This window comes from Entelurus aequoreus, linkage group LG17, assembly GCF_033978785.1.
Source record: "Entelurus aequoreus isolate RoL-2023_Sb linkage group LG17, RoL_Eaeq_v1.1, whole genome shotgun sequence".
Classification (NCBI taxonomy): domain Eukaryota; kingdom Metazoa; phylum Chordata; class Actinopteri; order Syngnathiformes; family Syngnathidae; genus Entelurus; species Entelurus aequoreus.
Genome location: NC_084747.1, coordinates 30,237,039 through 30,260,233, shown reverse-complemented (window position 1 = coordinate 30,260,233; position 23,195 = coordinate 30,237,039). Strand labels below are relative to the sequence as shown.

At 37.5% G+C, this 23,195-nt stretch overlaps 1 protein-coding gene across 8 annotated transcripts in view; it reads left to right on the top strand.

Moving 5' to 3' along the window:
* Positions 1-23,195, top strand: part of trpm3 (transient receptor potential cation channel, subfamily M, member 3) — a 514,307-nt gene that overhangs the window by 213,432 nt on the left and 277,680 nt on the right. For all 8 annotated transcript variants that reach the window (XM_062025461.1, XM_062025459.1, XM_062025460.1 and 5 more), the window contains exon 2: positions 21,673-21,752. In XM_062025461.1, coding sequence (XP_061881445.1) covers positions 21,673-21,752 — 80 coding nt within the window. The remainder of the gene's footprint in view (positions 1-21,672; positions 21,753-23,195) is intronic.

Genomic DNA, 23,195 nt, shown 5'->3' with positions numbered 1-23,195 from the left:
ATATACGTGCAGTGTGTACATAAAACATATTACATATTGTTATGAAGGTGTCTGTTACTACATTATATATATACTTGCAGTGTGTATATTGTACATATTACATATTGTTATGAAGGTGTCTGTTACTACATTATATATATATACTTGCAGTGTGTATATAAAACAATACATATTGTTATGAAGGTGTATGTTACTACATTATATATATACTTACAGTGTGTATATTGTACATATTACCTATTGTTATGAAGGTGTCTGTTACTACATTATATATATATACTTGCAGTGTGTATATTGTACATATTACATATTGTTATGAAGGTGTGTGTTACTACATTATATATATGCTTGCAGTGTGTATATTGTACATATTACATATTGTTATGAAGGTGTCTGTTACTACATGATATATATACGTGCAGTGTGTACATAAAACATATTACATATTGTTATGAAGGTGTCTGTTACTACATTATATATATACGTGCAGTGTGTATACAAAACATATTACATATTGTTATGAAGGTGTCTGTTACTACATGATATATATACTTGCAGTGTGTATATTGTACATATTACATATTGTTATGAAGGTATCTGTGTTGTGGAAAAGTTGGGCTCCCAGAACAGAAAAGTAAAAAAAGGCCTCGTCTGTATAATCATAACAAATCTAATAGTCGACATAATTACAGACAAAAATGAGGTGTATTTAATCTTTGTTTTTATTTATTCCAGTGGATGATAAAACACCCTTTGATGAGTTGGCGTTGAGTGGAGTGACGGCCGCTGAGGAAATATTGCACTTGTCTCAATCAAATCCACTTTTTGCTGTACGGCTATGAAATACAACACTGTTTTCTCCCTCCGCCTCTGATTTACATTCAAGTGCTTTCAGCGCGTGTGGTCTCATTAAATGTTCCGTGTCACACTCGTATTACAAATGCTGCCGCCGTCCATCTTCCCCACCTCGTGTTGTGATTTACAATTCCACGGCAGGGATTTGCAATGAGTCCGTTTAATGCAACTATTGAGCGGTTTGCGTTGATGGCCCCTTGTGGGTTTGGGTTATATTTGATAAACATCGAACACGATGTATGAAGCCGTACAGTAAATGCAATACAACTGTGACTTTAAATGTGCTACAGTGTTGTTGTTTGTCAGAGCAGCACTGGCATCCATAAATAACATGGACTGAAGCTCTGGTCACGGATGGTGTCGTCCATTGTGTAAAATGATTTCAGATGACTCAACCAAATGATGTAATCGCAATGTTGCATTGTAGCCATTCAGTATGTTGAGGAAAAGAATCAAGGGAAAATATACTTTTGAATTCTACTGGCTCAATTTTAAGTTATTGTGTCCAAGTCAGGGGTCCCCAAACTCCCCCTCAACCCCCCAAAAAAAAGAAAGAAAAAAAGAATATATACAGTATATATACATATATATATATATATATATATATATATATATATATATATATATATATATATATATATATATATATATATATATATATATATATATATATATATATATATATATATATATATATATATATATATATATATTTATATATATGTATTTATGTATATATAAATGTGTACATATGTATAAATGTGTCTATATGTATATATAAATGTGTATATATGTATACATATGTATATATGTATATATACTGTATGCATCTATGTATATGTATATGTGTATACAGTATATATATGTACAAACGTGTACATCGTGTGGGGACATTTATTAACGCACTGCAGCCTCATAGACAGACAGACAAAGACACACACACACACACACACACACACACACACACACACACACACACACACACACACACACACACACACACACACACACACACACACACACACACACACACACACACACACACACACACACACACACACACACACGCATGCATACAAACACCAATCAGAAGTGCACAGTGTGTTCCCAGATGCAGCCCACACCTATAAGTTTATGGTTTGCGTAAAGGTTAACTTGTTATTTTCCTTTGTAATCTCTGCTTACTGAGCCTATGGTGCTGTTAAGTTATTGTGGCTCAATTTGCCTTCATTTTTTTTATGTTAATGTATTATTATTCAATACATATTATTGTTTTAGTTGCTTAAGGGATATTCCTGGCTCTGAATTTGCTCATTGCTATTTTTATGTTTTTGTGCATTATGTGTTGCCGTCATCATTAAACGAACAGGTTACTCATCAGTTACTCAGTACTTGAGTAGTTTTTTCACAACATACTTTTTACTTTTACTCAAGTAAATATTTGGGTGACTACTCCTTACTTTTACTTGAGTAATACATCTCTAAAGTAACAGTACTGTTACTTGAGTACAATTTCTGGCTACTCTACCCACCTCTGTATATATGTGTATATATATGTATATGCACATGTATATGTATATACGTATGTATATATGAATGTATGTGTATATATGTATATATATGTACATATGTGTATATATGTGTATTTATGTGTGTATATATATATGGGTATATATGTGTATATACTGTATATATATATATATATATATATATATATATATATATATATATATATATATATATATATATATATATATATATATATATATATATATATATATATATATATATATATATATATATACACTACCGTTCAAAAGTTTGGGGTCACATTGAAATGTCCTTATTTTTCAATGAAGATAACTTTAAACTAGTCTTAACTTTAAAGAAATACACTCTATACATTGCTAATGTGGTAAATGACTATTCTAGCTGCAAATGTCTGGTTTTTGGTGCAATATCTACATAGGTGTATAGAGGCCCATTTCCAGCAACTATCATTTCAGTGTTCTAATGGTACAATGTGTTTGCTCATTGGCTCAGAAGGCTAATTGATGATTAGAAAACCCTTGTGCAATCATGTTCACACATCTGAAAACAGTTTAGCTCGTTACAGAAGCTACAAAACTGACCTCCCTTTGAGAAGATTGAGTTTCTGGAGCATCACATTTGTGGGGTCAATTAAACGCTCAAAATGGCCAGAAAAAGAGAACTTTCATCTGAAACTCGACAGTCTATTCTTGTTCTTAGAAATGAAGGCTATTCCACAAAATTGTTTGGGTGACCCCAAACTTTTGAACGGTAGTGTATATATATATATATATATATATATATATATATATATATATATATATATATATATATATATATATATATATATATATATATATATATATATATATATATATCCATCCATCCATCCATCCATCCATCCATCTTCTTCCGCTTATCCGAGGTTGGGTCGCGGAGGAAGCAGCCTAAGCAGGGAAACCCAGACTTCCCTCTCCCCAGCCATTTCGTCCAGCTCTTCCCGGGGGATCCCGAGGCGTTCCCAGGCCAGCCGGGAGACATAGTCTTCCCAACGTGTCCTGGGTCTCCCCCGTGGCTTCCTACCGGTCGGATGTGCCCTAAACACCTCCCTAGGGAGGCGTTCGGGTGGCATCCTGACCAGATGCCCGAACCACCTCATCTGGCTCCTCTCGATGTGGAGGAGCAGCGGCTTTACTTTGAGCTCCTCCCGGATGGCAGAGCTTCTCACCCTATCTCTAAGTGAGAGCCCCACCACCCGGCGCAGGAAACTAATTTCGGCCGCTTGTACCTGTGATCTTGTCCTTTCGTTCATAACCCAAAGCTCATGATCATAGGTGAGGATGGGAACGTAGTTTGACCGGTAAATTGAGAGCTTTGCCTTCCGGCTCAGCTCATTCTTCACCACAACGGATCGATACAGCGTCCGCATTACTGAAGACGCCGCACCGATCCGCCTTTCGATCTCACGATCCGCTCTTCCCTCACTCGTGAACAAGACTCCGAGGTACTTGAACTCCTCCACTTGGGGCAGGGTCGCCTCCCCAACCCGGAGATGGCACTCCACCCTTTGTTTATATATATATATATATATATATATATATATATATATATATATATATATATATATATATATATATATATATATATATATATATATATATATATATATATATATATGTATTTATATACACACAATGCTGCACCCCATGTCAAAAAGTTTGGACACCCCTGATCCAACACATCATTTTTGTACTGTGCAATGAATGATGTATTAATTTTACAGCTGCTTACGGTCTTGCATGCTCGCTAAACTCTCCTTCCCTGTGAATAGGTCAGTGGATGATTGCGTAAGTGCGAGTCCACTTGACATGGTGGCGTGTAAATACAGTGACCGCATCTTCAATGTGAACCTCAAATGCAGGTCATGGAAACGTTTTTTGTTCATTACGGCTCAGGATCAAAGTCTGAGTCATAGTCCACTGCTGTTTACCAATGCAAAGATGTTACAGCCCATGGAGGTCATTTCTCACACCTACCATGTCCCAGATTGTGGTGGGTTGATGCTCCCCACTGATGCTGCACATGTGTTATCTGGGGGTTGGCAGTGAAGGGAAAGCATAGGGATGTATTGGTGGAAGCGTGACATGAGAGTGATGTATGAGTCTGGGAACATCAAGATTTCCATCTTGTCTGGGAACTAGCCTTGTTAATCCAGCACATGCTGCTCCCGTCCAGCCAGATAGGCCCAGATCTCTAACCTAAATCTGGAACAGCTCCGCAGGGGCCGGAAATAAGGATGGGTACCAAATCCGGAACTTTTTGGAGCCTCACAGGCGCCGATTCACGTCAAATCCAACGGTGCCATTATACGGTACCTGGCTTGCAGACTCAACCGGCACTTGGCGATCACTCCAGCAGCACTGAGAGCGGACTCAACCAAACGTCCTCTTCGGTAATGTTGCAATTTTCAATGCCAACAAAGAAATTGACTCGAAAAACGCTCCAACGTAGATGTACGGCTGCAAAATTAGCCCCCCCAAAAAGTTAGCATGTGAATGTTAGCATGCTCGCTTGTTAATGTTAACATGCTAACAGTTTGCACGTGTCAATAATCAAGTTATTTGAATCTGAGCTGCAGAAATGTCAAAAAATAAAGACGTTAGCCTTACAGCGTGCTAGCAAAAGTTGACTCAAAAAACGCTCCAACGTATTTTAAGTAAGGCTCTGTCACGCCAAATTTCTTCCCCCTACAAAAACCTTCCCCTCCCCATTTACTTCCGTGGTCATGTTTCCTCTTACGTCATTGACAGCGATCGATAGCACTTCGGCTTTGACTGCCCGTCGCTGGAAGGATACTTCGTCTTTGACAGCTGCTGGAATCTGAAGAAATCGATTATTGTTTTTTTTTTGTACAGGCGCGAAACAGGACAGTCGCGTGCCGGTTAAGGACCCCCCGCAACTTCGTGATTTTATTGGACGCAGCCCCGGAAGTAAAGGGGGGGGGGAGGTTTTTGTAGGGGGAAGAAATTTGGCGTGACAGCTCCACTTTTCCCAAAATGCTCTAGCTTGACGCTAATATACGTTGGATTTGGTATTGACGTGTTACTGATTAGCATGAGCGATTTTACGCCTCCAAAAGTGTTAATGAAAATTATGACTAGGTTGCATGTTGCAGTCAAACAGCTGGTGTGCAATAAGTACCAAGTTATGTGATTCTGAGGTGTACGGCTGCAAAAATTTCTAGAACAGTTAGGGTCCTAATGGTAGCATGCTAACAGTTAGCATATGTCAAGTTTCAAGTTATGTGACTCTGAGGTGTACGGCTGCAAAACTTTTTATATATATATAAAAAAATGTTAGCATTTGAATGTTAACGTGGCGATTTTAACGCCTCGAAGTGTGTTAATGAAAACTACGACTAGGATGCACGTTACACTCAAACAGCTGGTGTGCAGTAAGTACAATACTTACAGTATTAACCTTTTCTGGGGCGCAACAAAAAAACAAAACAAAAGTTCGCATGTGAATGTTAGCATGGCGATTTTAACACCTCCAAATGTGTTAAAGAAATCTACGACTAGGATGCACGTTACACTCAAACAGCTGGTGTGCAAAAAGTACCAATTTATGTGATTCTGAGGTGTATGGCTGCAAAAATTGCTAAAAAAGTTAGCGTCCTAATGGTAGCATGCTAACAGTTAGCATATGTCAAGTACCAAGTTATGTGACTCTGAGGTGTACAGCTGCAAAACTTGAAAAAACAAAACAAAAACGTTAGCATGTGATTGTTAGCATGGCGATTTAACTCATTAACACATTTTAACATATGTGTTAATGAAAACTACGACGAGGATGCACGTTACACTCAAACAGCCGGTGTGGAATAAGTACAATACTTACAGTATTAACCTGTTTTGGGGTGAACCAAAAAAGAAAAACAAAAGTTCAAAAACGTTAGCATGTGAATGTTAGCATGGCGATTTTAACGCCTTCAAATGTGTTGCTGAAAATTACGACTGGGATGCACGTTACACATTTAAACCGACGGTGTGGAATAAGTACAATACTTACAGTATTAACCTTTTTTGGGGCGCAACAAAAAAACAAAAAAATACACCATACTGCCTGGACTGTAATTGCAATTGCAAATTGCAGCTGGCCATGATCCACACACACCTTGTCAGCCAGTTGGGTTTTCTGGCGGGGGAGGAGACTGGTCCTGACTGGTTACGGGTTTGGCTCAGTGAGCACTCTTAGCACGGTGGACACACACGCTAACACACTCATTAGAGCTTTGGAGGTGGAATCATGCGTCGAAGGCCCCAAGAATGCTGCCTGCAACAAAACTCTGGTGAGTCTTGAATAACGCGGTCAATACTAAAATATTTGTTGACACACTTTTTTGTACTTTTTTTAAATTTTTGGCATGCAATATTCAGTCCCAAGGTTGAATCGAGTGCAGCATTATTGGTAACAAAAAAAATAAAAATCTTTTTGTAAAGCTTCTTTAACATCACTGGTATGCTCTGAGCTCTGATATGCATTCAGGCGCTGCAGCTGCGGTTGACATGCCTATAATTGGATATTAAGTCTGAGGCTAGTCTTGTTCACTTGGTCTGGTTTGGGTCTTTGCATGTGCTTAAATGCATGAAGTGATGCAGAGGGTCCTCCAAAAGGAAGGGACCCAAGAACCCTTGGTCTAGTCCGCGTGTCCATGAAGAAGCCGAGCCGTCCGTTGATGTTAAAAGCAGCCGAAGGGGGTGGAATAAAAGCAAGAAGGAAAGAACCGGGCAGCGGCCGGCGGATAGATTAGACTGTTGATTGGAGGTGTTTCTCAATTCAGCTCCCTGCCAGTGCCAATTAGAGGCCATACGACGGTCCAGAAAGGACGAGGAGAGGTGGTGGCAGCAATGGAGTCACAATCATGCCGCGCTTCACATACAAATAGGCAGTCACAATTTTCAAGTTAAAAGTAAAAACCATTGTTTGTGGAGAAGATACAAGCAGAATGAAAGCAATTATTTCTTGGAATAGTCTTACTATTTTACTAACTGGAAAAAAAAATAATATATATATATATATATATATATATATATATATATATATATATATATATATATATATATATATATATATATATATATATATATATATATACACTACCGTTCAAAAGTTTGGGGTCACATTGAAATGTCCTTATTTTTGAAGGAAAAGCACTGTACTTTTCAATGAAGATAACTTTAAACTAGTCTTAACTTTAAAGAAATACACTCTATACATTGCTAATGTGGTAAATGACTATTCTAGCTGCAAATGTCTGGTTTTTGGTGCAATATCTACATAGGTGTATAGAGGCCCATTTCCAGCAACTATCACTCCAGTGTTCTAATGGTACAATGTGTTTGCTCATTGGCTTAGAAGGCTAATTGATGATTAGAAAACCCTTGTGCAATCATGTTCACACATCTGAAAACAGTTTAGCTCGTTACAAAAGCTACAAAACTGACCTTCCTTTGAGCAGATTGAGTTTCTGGAGCATCACATTTGTGGGGTCAATTAAACGCTCAAAATGGCCAGAAAAAGAGAACTTTCATCTGAAACTCGACAGTCTATTCTTGTTCTTAGAAATGAAGGCTATTCCACAAAATTGTTTGGGTGACCCCAAACTTTTGAACGGTAGTGTATATATATATTTATATATATATTCCTGCTGAAATGTTGATAGGCCTGCTATCTGTGCTGCGATTGTGAACCTCTGGGCTGGGGTTGATTGAAGCTAAAAAGCCAGCACAAAACAGTCAGCGTGTGTCAAGTACCAAGTTGTAGGACTCTGAGGCGTACGGCTGCAAACATTGCTTCAAAAGTTAACGTCCTAGTGGTGGCACACTAACAGTTAGCGTATGTCAAGTGCCAAGGTATGTGACTGAGGTGTACAGCTGCAAAATTTGCTTCAAAAGTTAGCGTCCTAATTAGATATGTCCGATAATGGCTTTTTTGCAGATATCCGATATTCCGATATTGGTAAATATGGTAAATGGGTTATACTTGTATAGCGCTTTTCTACCTTCAAGGTACTCATAGCACTTTGACACTATTGTCCAACTCTTAATTACCGATACCGATATATACAGTCGTGAAATTAACACATTATTATGCCTAATTTTCTTGTGATGCATTAAACAATGTAACAAGGTTTCTCAAAATAAATTAAATCAAGTTCTGGAAAAAAGTGCCAACATGGCACTGCCATATTTATTATTGAAGTCACAAAGTGCATTCTTTTTTTTAACATGCCTCAAAACAGCAGCTTGGAATTTGGGACATGCTCTCCCTGAGAGAGCATGAGGAGGTTGAGGTGGATGGGGTTGGGGGGGCAGGGTTTAGGTGGGGGGGTAGCGGGTAGCGGGGGGTGTATATTGTAGCGTCCCGGAAGAGTTAGTGCTGCAAGGGGTTCTGGGTATTTGTTCTGTTGTGTTTATGTTGTGTTACGGTGCGGATGTTCTCCCGAAATGTGTTTGTCATTCTTGTTTGGTTTGGGTTCACAGTGTGGCGCATATTTGTAACAGTGTTAAAGTTGTTTATACGGCAACCCTCAGTGTGACCCGTATGGCTGTTGATCAAGTATGCGTTGTATTCACTTGTGTGTGTGAAAAGCCGTAGATATTATGTGACTGGGCCAGCACGCATAGGCAGTGCATTTAAGGTTTATTGGCGCTCTGTACTTCTCCCTACGTCCGTGTACACAGCGGCGTTTTAAAAAGTCATAAATTTTACTTTTTGAAACCGATACCGATAATTTTGAAAACGATACCGGTAATTTACGATATTACATTTTAAAGCATTTATCGGCCGATAATATCGGCAGTCCGATATTATCGGACATCCCTAGTCCTAATGGTAGCACACTAACAGTTAGCATATGTCAAGTGCCAAGTTATGTGACTCAGAGGTGTATGGCTGCAAAAATTGCTTAAAATGTTAGCCTCCTAATGGTAGCATGCTAACAGTTAGCTTATGTGAAATACCAAGTTATGTGACTCAGAGGTGTATGGCTGCAAAAATTGCTTAAAATGTTAGCCTCCTATTGGTAGCATGCTAACAGTTAGCTTATGTGAAATACCAAGTTATGTGACTCTGAGGTGTATGGCTGCAAAATTTGCTAAACAAAAAGTTAGCATGTGAATGTTAGCATTAACGTGCTAACAGTTCGCACGTGTCAATAATGAAGTTATTTGAATCTAAGCTGCAGGAATAGCAAAACATAAAGAAGTTAGCCTTATAGGATGCTAGCATGCTAATGTTGGCATGTCAAGAGTTAGCATGTGTCTAGCACCAAGTATTATGACTCTAGGTTTACGGCTGCAAAAATTGTTTAAAAAGTTAGCGTCCTAATGGCTGCAAAATTAGCAAAAACATACAAAAACGTTGCATGCTAACCTATGGATGCAAAATTAGTAAAAAAAAAATGTTAGTGTGGAGAAAATCCAAGCAAGAATGGAAGCAATATTTTCTTGGAATATCCTTACTAATTTACTAATCATGTTGTGTTTAATCCTGTCTGCAATTTAAAAAGCGACACTTGTGTCACCTGCAAAGTGGTCTAGTTCCCGAGCTGGCGGATGAATACACAGTTTCAGGGTAATGTAGAAACAATCGGGCAGCACAGTGATGTGGTGGGCTCGCTAACCCCTTCTAGTCCCCAAGAGTGATGGTTCATCGCAGGTCCAAGTCCTGTGTTCGGGTAAGTTAGTTTACGTTCGGTGCGGTTCGTTCCGGTTCTTGCCTCAAACTTGGTGGTGGGTTTACTGGTCCTGTGGTGTGACGGGGTCAGTCGGGCGGACAGGGCGTGTGTTGTTGTAGCGGCAGCGGTGGTCAAAGGCTTGTACAAGCACGCGTCGACGCTGCGGGCTGGGAGAGGAGCCAGCTAAGCTCTACTGGAATTAACTTTTGGTGTTCGTGTGCTTTGGATTTGGGCGTTCGGTCCGCTCCGTGGTTGTCGGGTCCGATATGGACATAAACATCCTTAACTGGACACATCTTGGACATCATTATGAACTTGAAATGGTCACAACATATAAGTACTTTGGGATTGTTACTGATGACAACTTGTCCTTTAAAATCTCACATTGAAAAACTTGCGGCTAAACTTAAAATTCAACTACATGTGTGAATGCGCCAATGCTGAAGTTGAACTGAAATCCTGGAATTTTTTTTAGAGTGGTTGAAGTAGAGCACACAATTCCCAAATAGGCTGAATATTTTGAAGTTGGAACAGTTTGAATCAGATGAAAAATGTGGGAATTGTGGAACTTTGAAGAATGTCCCATTGATTTAAATAGGAATTTCCCAAACATTTGGGAATTTCGGGAAAAGCGGGATTTTTTTTTTTAAATGGTTAAAAAACTTCAACGGTCTGAATGAGTCGAAATGGTTGGTGTTGAAATTTTTTAAATCAGTTGAGAAATGTTGAAGTAGTAACATGTTGAATTGAGAAGTGGTATTATGGAATTTCGGGTAAACCCGGGAATTTTTCGACTTTGTTTTTTGTCCTGATTCAGAGGAATGTTTTGACGGTGGAACTGTTGAAATGGGTTGAAAAATGTGAAAATAATAGTGGAACTTAAGGGTGGAAATAGGTTACCAAAACACGTGAATTCCTGGAAATGTGTTGAATGTGGAAAATTGGTAGTTTGAATGTCTAGGATGAGTTGAATGTGTTGAAGGTGGAATGGTTTGAATGGGTTGAAGAATGTGGGAATTGTGAAAGTTTGAAAAATGGCCAATTCATTTTGAATGGGGAAAATGCAAAAAAAAAAAAAAGGAATTATGGGAAATCCGGGATTTTTTTTTTTTAATTGTTGAAGTAAAGCACACACTTCCTGAACAGGCTGAATATTTTGAAGTTGGTACAGTTTGAATCAGATGACACATGTTGGAATTATGGAACTTTGAAGAATGTCCCATTGATTTAAACGGGAATTTCCCAAAAATTTGGAAATTTCGGGAAAAGAAGGAATTTTTTTTTAAATGGTAAAAAACTTAAATGGTCTGAATGAGTCCAAATGGTCGGTGTTGGCATTTTTCAAATCGGTTGAGAAATGTTGAAGTAGTAACATGTTGAATTGAGAAATGGTATTAAGGAATTCCTGGATTTTCGGGTAAACCGGGGAATTTTTCCTGTTCAAAAAACAACTTTGTTTCTTGTCCTGATTAAGAGGAATGTTTTGACGGTGGAACTATTGAAATGGGTTGAAAAATGTGAAAAGAGTAGTGGAATTTAAGGGTGGAAATAGGTTACAAAAAAAACGTGAATTCCTGGAAATTTGTTGAATGTGGAAAAATGGTAGTTTGAATGTCCAGGATGAGTTGAATGTGTTGAAGGTGGAATGGTTTGAATGGGTTGAAATGGTCACAACATATAAGTACTTTGGGATTGTTACTGATGACAACTTGTCCTTTAAAATCTCACATTGAAAAACTTGCGGCTAAACTTAAAATTCAACTACATGTGTGAATGCGCCAATGCTGAAGTTGAACTGAAATCCTGGATTTTTTTTAGAATTGTTGAAGTAGAGCACACAATTCCCAAACAGGCTGAATATTTTGAAGTTGAAACAGTTTGAATCAGATGAAACATGTGGAAGTTGTGGAACTTTGAAGAATGTCCCATTCATTTCAATGGGGAATTCATAAAAAATTGTGAATTTCGGGAAAAGCAGGAATTTTTCTGAAAATGGTAAAACACTTGAATGGTCTGAATAAGTTGAAATGGTTGGTGTTGAAATTTTTCAAATCGGTCGAGAAATGTTGTAGCAGTAACATGTTGAATTGAGAAATGGTATTCTGGAATTTCTGGAAAACCGGGAATTTTTCCGGTTAAAAAAAAACAACTTTTTTTTTTCCTGATTAAGAGGAATGTTTTGACGGTGGAACAGTTTAAATATGTTGAAAAATGTGGAAGGAGTAGTCGCCAGAAAAAAGGGTGGGAAATAGGGCTTTGGGAAAGCAGGAATTCTGCAAAATCCTGGAATTTTTTGGAAAAAAAAGGTAATTTGAATTTCCAGAATGGTGAAATAGGTTTAAGGTGGAATGGTTTGAATCGGTTGAAAAATGTGGAAATGGTGGAAGTTTGAAAAATGTCCAATTCATTTTGAATGAGGAAAAATGTCCCGGAAAACCTGGAATTCTGGGAAATCTGGGAAGTTTTGGAATTTGTCAAGGGAAAGCCCGCGATTCCCGAATAGGCTGAACAGTTTGAAGGTGGAACTGTTTGAATCGGGGGAAAAATGTGGAAGGTAGAGCGTGCCAAAATCTGGAGAAGAAGAAGAAGTTGAATAAATAGATGAATTTTGGTGTAGAACCATGAATGCTGTGGAGGATTCACACAATTAGGATCTTTCTTTAGAAACAAGTCCTGTTTTTCCCTACAAGTAAGGAAATGCTTGATCCGTACCACTTTTATGCCGTTGTTAGATTATGGAGGCTTGCTTTTCATGATTGCACCTGACACTTGTTTGAAAAAACGGGATCCTGTATATCACTGTGCCTTACCTTTTATTACTGCTTGTACCATTGCACTTCGTATGCAAAGGCAAACTGTCCATCTATCAGTACGCAGATTTTCTTGATGGTTGTGTTTTATATATTAATCACTTCTTGGTCTGGTTCCCCCTTATCTGTGTTCTTTTACAAAACCCAAAACCAGTGAAGTTGGCACGTTGTGTAAATCGTAAATACAAACAGAATACAATGACTTTCAAATCATTTTCAACCTATATTCAATTGAATAGACTGCAAAGACAACATGAATTTTTTTTTTTTTTTGTTGCAAATATTAGCTCATTTGGAATTTGATGCTTGCAACATGTTTAACAAAAGCTGGCAAAAAAGACTGAGAAAGTTGAGGAATGCTCATCAAACACTTATTTGGAACATCCCACCTGTGAACAGGCTAATTGGGAACAGGTGGGTGACATGATTGGGTATAAAAGCAGCTTCCACGAAACGCTCAGTCATTCACAAACAAGGATGGGGCGAGGGTCACCACTTTGTCAACAAATGCGTGAGCAAATTGTTTAAGAGCAACATTTCTCAATGAGCTTTTGCAAGGAATTTATGGATTTCCCTATCTAAGGTCTGTAATATCATCAAAAGGTTTAGAGAATCTGGAGAAATCACTGCCCGTAACATTGAATGCCCATGACCTTAGATCCCTCAGGCGGTACTACATCAAAAACCGACATCAGTATGTAAAGGATATCACCACATGGGTTAAGGAACACTTCGGAGAACCATTGTCCGTAACTACAATTTTTTGTCGCTACATCTGTAAGTGCAAGTTAAAACTCCACTATGCAAAGCGAAAGCCATTTATCAACAACACCCAGAATCGCAGCCGGCTTCGCTGGGCCCGAGCTCATCTAAGATGGACTGATAAAAAGAGTAAAAGTGTTCTGTGGTCTGACGAGTCCACATTTCTGTCAGGTTCAAACACGGATGACATCTAATAATCAGACAAGAAGCAAGGAATCATGCAGAGACAGAGTTCAATTTAGCTCGAGGAGACACGTGTTTTGGGCTGTATTCTAGTTACAGATCCAAACTACGTTCTAAAAATCCTGCCCGCGTGTCTCCTCTATTTATTAGGAATGTCCCTATTACATCACTGTCGCTGAGGTAGGGGGTAATCTCGACAAATCCAGTTAGACATGTGATTATATATGATTATACAAAAATGCAAATATGTTGACACTTGGTGCTATCGCCCAGTCTCTGCTTTGTCTGCGTCCCGGTACCCAATGTTCGGCCTTTGAAGTCAGCAGGCCGAGTCTGGACACAACACTGATAAAGAGGCTGGCAATATTTTGCATTGCGAGCTCTGCACAAATACAAAAATACCACTTCAGCACAATTCACAATACTTTATAGCAACGGCCCTTAAGCATAAAGTTATGATAAATGATGAATGATAAATGGGTTATACTTGTATAGCGCTTTTCTACCTTCAAGGTACTCAAAGCGCTTTGACAGTATTTCCACATTCACCCATTCACACACACATTCACACACTGATGGCGGGAGCTGCCATGCAAAGCGCTAACCAGCAGCCATCAGGAGCAAGGGTGAAGTGTCTTCCCCAAGGACACAACGGACGTGACTAGGATGGTAGAAGGTGGGGATTGAACCCCAGTAACCAGCAACCCTCCGATTGCTGACACAGCCACTCAACCAACTTTGCCACGCCGTCCCCTGATGATAATATATACATAATTATTCTAACAAATTCAAATTGTTTTTGGAAACTGTGGACTTTGTGTCTTCCGGACCAAAGAGGAAAATAACCATCTGGATTGTTATAGGCGCAAAGTTGAAAAGCCAGCATCTGTGATGGTATGGGGGTGTATTAGTGCCCAAGACATGGGTAACTTACACATCTGTGAAGGCACCATTAATGCTGAAAGGTACATACAGGTTTTGGAGCAACATATGTTGCCATCCAAGCACCGTTATCATGGACGCCCCTGCTTATTTCAGCAAGACAATGCCAAGCCACGTGTTACATCAACGTGGCTTCATAGTAAAAGAGTGCGGGTACTAGACTGGCCTGCCTGTAGTCCAGACCTGTCTCCCATTGAAAATGTGTGGCGCAATATTAAGCCTAAAATACCACAACGGAGACCCCCGGACTGTTGAACAACTTAAGCTGTACATCAAGCAAGAATGGGAAATAATTCCACATGAAAAGCTTCAAAAATTGGTCTCCTCAGTTCCCAAACGTTTACTGAGTGTTGTTAAAAGGAAGTTTTCTCTCGGTTGTTCCAATAGAGCACTCATAAGAGCCGTGGTGTGTTGGTGCGTATTTTTAGGTTTATTTTTTGGTAAAAGTGCAATTTTAATGTTGATTGTGTAACTTATTAGTAACAAATATAGGTTATTGCATTTTTTTTTACTTCAGCAATTTTCTCTAAAAGCCACATTGAGGCTATAAAGTGGGATTTATTCAATTACTTGATTAATCGAAATTAACTACTCGATCACTAAAATAATCGATAGCTGAAGCCCTACTTTCTACGGACAATTGGACGGATAAAGGATCTTTGTCATAACTGCTTCAAATTTGTTTAATAACTCTTAAGCACAATTATGTTAGAATTTGGCATTGTTACTCCTCCTAACTCTGTTGTTTGCTAACTTGCTGACAACCATTGTCTTTTCGTGAGGAGCAGGAAAAAAAGCTCTGACTCACTCGGGCAGAAGGCGTTTGCCGCCCCTGTTGATTTACATGTACGCATTTGTAAATCTCCATTAACACACCTGAAACGTAAAGGAAATCTACTGCTTCTTTATCTTTGAGTCAAAAGGGTGATTTATTATCGTTTATTCATTTTAGTTCTGCGGCATCATACTTTTGCTCCTTTAAACCAAACAAACTATTAGAAAGGCTCGTCAGAGTTACAGTCGTATCAAAAATATTGTCGATTTAACTTTGTTAACACATCACTGTTTATTTTGAGGGTCGGGCTGCAACGATTAATCGATCAAATCGATTACTTTGATTCGAAAAAAGCTTTGATTTATATTCCATTTCTTCGATTAATCCTTTAATGAGCATAACGAATAATTAAAAAAAAAAAATCGGGATCACATGGAGCTTTAAATATGTGGACATAGTTTCTATACAGTCAGCACATGAGAGTTGAGAGTTTGGACGCCGTGACATGGGTGGCGGCATTTTTCATTTATTTTTCATTTTTATTTTTAAAACGTCAAAAATTCCAATTTAAATGTGAATTGTTAAAAAAAAGAATGAGTGTTATGGAAAGCAGAAACATCTTTTATTTAAACCATTTTCCCTAAAATACGCGTCGAGGTTATCAAGCGTGTTTTATCCGAATACTCGATTAATCGGATTAACTCAACGATGGATTACTAAAATAAACGTTCACAGTGGTCCGCCAAATAATGTGTGTCTCAGCCGCAGCGGTACTCAGTTGTAATACACTTTTCCACCACTTGTGGCAGTAATGACAATATCAAACAAACAGAAGAAGTCTGGAGATAAAGTCATAGAGAAGTTTCTTAAGCGCAAAAAATATGACAAAAGTGGTGCAGCTGTATTTTCATTTACACTTTGATTTTATTGACAGTTTATTTGTTATTATTAGTATTAATTATTATTAATTTAATTAGAATGTATTTATTTTAGCCTGGCATAATTGTATGTTCATTTATGTTTGTCAGTCAGTCATGAGTCTTATCAGTACTTATTTTGCTAATTAGCCTGACCTAAGCCTTAGGTTTATTTGTTAAATAAATATTAATCTTTGTGTTCAAATCATTTGACGAGGTTGTAAACTGGAAGTAGGTTAGATATAATAATTCAACATGATTAAAATCAAGAGTTCCATTACTAATTCAGTGTTAATATTGTGGGGAAAAAAGTTGGCCCCCTAGGTCAAAAAGGTTAAGATCCCCTGATTTATTTGATAATAAATTCACTGTATCTGTACTTCAGTTTAATTTGTAAATGTATGTCTAAATTTTAAGTGTAAAAACATTTTAAATATATTCAGTTGTACTGCAGTATAATTCTAAGGTTATGGTGTAACATGATTTTGCTTGCTTTTTGCCCGCCGTGGGCCATTTTCTTTCATATGCAATAAGATGATCTTTTTTCTTGCATGGTTCCTCCTCAGTATTTATTAAAGGATCTGTGCGCGTATTTTAGGATCCTGGAAGAGATCTTTATCCGGCTGCGATCCCACGCTGCGGACCTTGCGTATGCTGCCAATGCAACTACTAGTATCATGTGCCCCAATCTCTCACACACACACATGCACACACACAGACACACACACACACGCACATGTTTGTATTTCTTACCTTCTTGAGATCTCCAAATACCTACCTCTTTAGGACCACCCTTTCTAGACATCATAGGAGCAAATGAAAGACATCCCTGAACTTGGAAAAAAATATATTTAAATGATACACACACACACACGCACACACACACACACACACACACACACACACACACACACACACACAGACACACACACACACACACACACACACACACACACACACACACACACACACACACACACACACAAACACATTCTTGTTTTTGTTACCTTGTGGAGACCTCCGAATGCCTACCTCTTCAGGACCACCCTTTCTAGATATGTAAAGATGTATATTTACAACATTAGTAATATATACAGTACATACTATGCAAATATAAAAAAGCTTGTTGTGAAAAATGAGTTGGAATTTCACAAGAAAAAGGTCACAATTCCACAAGAAAAACTTAGAATTTTGTCAGTATTAAAATAAAAGTCGTCATTTTACTCAACGCAAGTCAACATTTTAGAACTGAACATTTGTGCAAGATTATGATAAAAGTTGGAATTTTACTCAATTTTAGAAGAACAGCTTAAAATGTTGGCAGTTTCATGAAAAGAGTTGTATTTTTACTCGACAAAAGTCACAATTTTATAAGAAAACTTAAAAATGGTGGCAATATTATAATAATAATCGGAATTTCACTTGGCAAAATTATGACAAAAGTCATAATTTTATAAGAAAACTTAAAAATGTTGGCAATATTATAATAATAATCGGAATTTCACTAGGCAAACTTATGACAAAAAATTCATAATTTTATAAGAAACTTAATGTTGGCAATATTATAATAATAATCTTAATTGCACTTGGCAAAATTATGACAAAAGTCATAATTTTATAAGAAAACTTACAAATGTTGGCAATATTGTAATAATAATCGAAATTTCACTTGGCAAAATTATGACAAAAGTCATAATTTTACTCAAAAAATATCACTATTTTTCAAGAACAACAAAAAAATTGGCAATATTGTGGTAAAAGTCAGAATTTTATATGACAAATGTCACCATTTTGCAGTAAAAAGTAATAATTTTACATAAAAAAGTAAGAATTTTACCAGAAAATATTGCAATATTACATAAACAGAAATAATATGAGAAATTGTTCCCAATTTTATAAAAAAAACAAAAGTCGACACATTGTGAGAAAAAGACTGCTTTTAGTTATTTTATTTATAGGGGGAATTTTTTGTTTGTAATTAGTTTTTAATCTTCATCATTTACTTCAAGTTATTACAGTATGTCTCTATATACATATTTTTTTAAAATAAATTGTGGCCAAAGGGGGTGCATTTTAATTTCTTACACACACTTGTTATTACATATGTTTGCCAGAGCGGGAGCACTTCACTCTTGTTATTTCATAGGTTGACCACAGGGGGAGCCCTTTTAAAACCGACACAGAGTCAATTTGAAAAAAACTTCCTTTTTGGGACCACCCTGATTTTGATAGATTTCACCACCAGGGGTGCAAATGAGATCTATATTTTTTGTTATTTGTAATGTGCTTAAGGCCGATGGCAAACGAGTCACGGACCACAGATGGCCCCCGTGCCGCACTTTGAGCAACACAGCTGTAGAAGCTAACTGTTAATGGCCACTGTAGTCTTAGTACCATAGTGTATTTGTTCATCCTATGGTCACATATGGGACGCGGGTTGTCTTACGTCAGCACCGGAAGTTGTAAAATCAGCTGTTCACCCGGCGGGTTTTTTCGGGGATGAGTAGGGAAGTCCTTCTTTAGCTGCTGTCTTGTTTTATCATATATTTTCTGCCTTTGCACCTGCCAATGTTTACTTTTGTATGCACATTAAATCAACAAAAAATCCTGACTTTGGAGCAATGTTCACAGACTGTAGTATTTGGCTCTCTATTAGATGCAATGATTTCGGTCCTAACTTGTTCACCGGTCCTCATATGGAAGGTACTTTTCCTTGTTGATGTCTCAAGCAGGGGAGAAATACAAGAACACACACACACGCTCACACACACGCACGCGTTTTTGTATTTGTTACCTTCTTGAGACCCCCAATTCCTACCTCTTTAGGACCACCCTTTCTAGACATCATAGGCGCAAATGAAAGACATCCCTGAACTTGAAAAATATATATTTAAATGAAACACACACACACACACACACACTTTAGGATGTACCTAAATATTGTGTAAAAATGGCCGCACATCAGGATGTACCTATATATTGTGTAAAAATGGCCGCACATCAGGATGTACCTAAATATTGTGTAAAAATGTGTAAAAAATCATGTTTGCAGGTGTGTGCCGTGCCAGAAGTACAACTTGTAAAGGTATCGTCTCAAACCACACGGGTCAAACTAGGGATGGGGATTGATACGAGGTTTCCGGTTCCGATTCCACTTTCGGATAATCAATGTATCCATCAAACAGTTGCCTCTGCAAATTGTGTAACAAAGTTAATATACGTTTAGACTGTTACAATCAACCATCTGAAGGCGGCCATTATTGCAATGTGGCCCTCAATAATACCTAGTTTGACACGCCTGTCTTAAACCTAAGGAGGTCCTAAAAATCCACTCACATGTGCTCCGAATTTTTTTTTTACATAAAATGCATTTCAAGGAGGATTTGCTTAATACTATTTGGTATATTTTTTACAGATGGTTTTACTATGCAAACTCACACTCAACGTTCTAAGGTAGGTGTGTCCAGAATAGAACTTCGATATTGGAGCTGAGAGTATACCCGATATTGATCCGATACCATAACAGCATGGATCATGCATACATTTTTTTATTCTGTAGCATGGAATGTTTGATCAAGTGAAACAAGTCAAACAGAGAACAACGCTAGGTATCAAAACATCAACATATTTATTATTCTGCTGTCTTTAAGTTCAAAGTGGAGGGGTCATTGTTTTTTGGCAAACACGTAGTGGTTACAATGATTTGTTTCGTTGAACTCATGGCACAGTAAGTGGAATGATGCGGACACGTTTGTTACTGGACACTTTCTAATACGCTTCTGCCTTGGAGACTTTGTATGTGTAAGTAATATGCAACTATAAATATTTGACACATGTTTATATTGACAAATGTGCTGTTTTATTGTTCAATGATTATTACGTAGATCAAGCTTGTGTCCTATTGAGTGCTTAGCTGTTGTGTAGCTGTGAGCCCTTGCAGTTGTACTTTTTGTAAATGACTTTACTAAAAGACAGGAAAAGAGCAACCATGTGTGCTTATTGGAGGACATTTAACTGTTAACTGGTTGTCCAGTTTTATTTAAATAAACACGCAGCAGGACCGCTAGTATCGCACATTTTACATGCAATTTAATCAGATACTTGTTTTTGGCTGACATCAAATTGGGGCACCCCTCGTTCTAAAGACCTAAAATAAAATAAAATACAGAAATAGATATAAAATAAATATAATATAACATATAAATATAAAAATGCTGTTAATTAAATATTGTTATACTTTTTACACTTTAAACAAGTACGTTTTTAAAAGTACTTCCACTTGAATGATTCATTTCAACCTTTAAATACTGATTTATGTGCAGGTAGCTACAGTACATTGTTTTTTTTTTTGTTTAAACCAAAATTAAACAAAATAAAATGGTACCACACTTTTTTAAAACATTTTTACATAATACACCCTTGTCTAACATATATAGACACACACTCTCACGCAACACGCGTGCACACACACACACACACACACCTCATAATTTCAGTAGGAAAGCGTCCTCGCCGAAAACAGAAAACGATGTCAAGTTTTGCTGCATGCTTTGAATGGGTAAAAACAGCACCCTCTGCTGGACATCAAAAGCCAGTGGTCTAAATTAAAATATTTTTTAAGATGCAAGGGGAATCAAAAATGTCAACTATCACTTATAATAATTTAAAACAGCCAAAATGATTTTGAAAAAAACTTGAACTGCAAAAAAATGCCATTTGTTTAGGATGCATGCAGAGAAATGGAGAGAAAAGCATGTATACATTTCAAATGTTCTGTATTCAATAATCCTTCAACATACCACTTACCATGAATTGATTAACGCGGACCCCGACTTGAACAAGTTGAAAAACTTATTGGGGTGTTACCATTTAGTGGTCAATTGTATGGAATATGTACTGTGTGATCTACTAATAAAAGTTTCAATCAATCAATCAATAAGAGAAAAGCCTTTTTCAAACCGTCCTCTGCAGTGGACATTTGATTTAGGGCTATTTCTTTTGCCAGCCTTGCAAATTTCGGGTGAAAAAAAACAGCTCTTTATGTAAAACACAGAGACGAAATACTTCAAATATCCAAGAGTTTCTACATCTGTTTTGTTTTCTTTTGTTTTAACACCTACAAGTCGACTAAACGGCTTCATGCTCTTGTGTGTGCAGGCACAGAAGTCCTGGATAGAGAGAGCGTTCAGCAAGAGGGAATGTGTTCACATCATCGTGAGCTCCAAAGACCCCCATAGGTGAGTACAAGTACACCCTCGTTTATCACCACTAATTGTTCCAGACCTTACTAAATGATTGTTAAACAAATATTTTCATAGTCGGAGCATAAATATATTGAAATACGTTTTTTTCACATTATTAGAGTCCTCAAAACATGAAATAACACTCATATAGTCACCTTTACACTCTTTTACCCAATACATATCAATATATTGGGTATATATATATATTGTGTGGTTTGTGGGTATATATATATATATATATATATATATATATATATATGTATATATATATATATATATATATATATATATATATATATATATATATATATATATATATATATATATATATATATATATATATATATATATATATATATATATTGGGTAAATAATATATTACCCAATATATTAATCTTAATAAAACTGGGCTTCGATGTGATATATATATATATATATATATATATAGTAGAGTTGTACGGTATACCGCTATTAGTATAGTACCGTGGTACTAATGAATCATATTCGGTACTATACCGCCTCTGTCGTCGTCACGTTATGTCATTGCTGGTTTACGAGCAGAGGAGCATGTTCGGCAGCGCACAATCACAGAGTACTTACAAGCAGACACAGTGTGTAAACAGAAAAGGGAGAAAGGACGCATTTTGGCTTAAAAACTAACGATAAGGTGAAGTTATAACACTGAAACGCCCTCAGGAAGAGGTGCTTTAAGACATGGCTAGCTAGCTGGCGGCTAAAGTCCATCCGCAGTCTGCAGTGATTTAGCTACTTTTAAATCACCAATCCTCGCCTCCATGGCGACAAATAAAGTATGTTTCTTACTTTATAGCTAAACATGCTTCACTACACACCGTAGCTCACCGGTGTCAAAATGTAAACAAATGCCATGAGTGGATCTACACCTAACATCCACTGTAATGGTAAATGGTAAATGGGTTATACTTGTATAGCGCTTTTCTACCTTCAAGGTACTCAAAGCGCTTTGACACTATTTCCACATTTACCCATTCACACACACATCCACACACTGATGGCGGGAGCTGCCATGCAAGGCCCTAAGCACGACCCATCAGGAGCAAGGGTGAAGTGTCTTGCTCAAGGACACAATGGACGTGACTAGGATGTAGAAGCTGGGGATTGAACCAGGAACCCTCAGGTTGCTGGCACGGCCACTCTCCCAACCGCACCACGCCGTCCCGTAATGATACCAAGTACAGGAGCGTATCTAGTCGATACTACTAAGATTGCATCAATATTTTTTTGGCATCACAACATCTTCTTTCATTTAAAAAAAAAATATATTACGTTTATAAACTCAGGAAATATGTCCCTGGACACATGAGGACTTTGAATATGACCAATGTATGAGCCTGCAACTACTTGGTATCAAATTGATACCCAAATTTGTAGCTTTAACATGTTAACAAAAAATGCCTA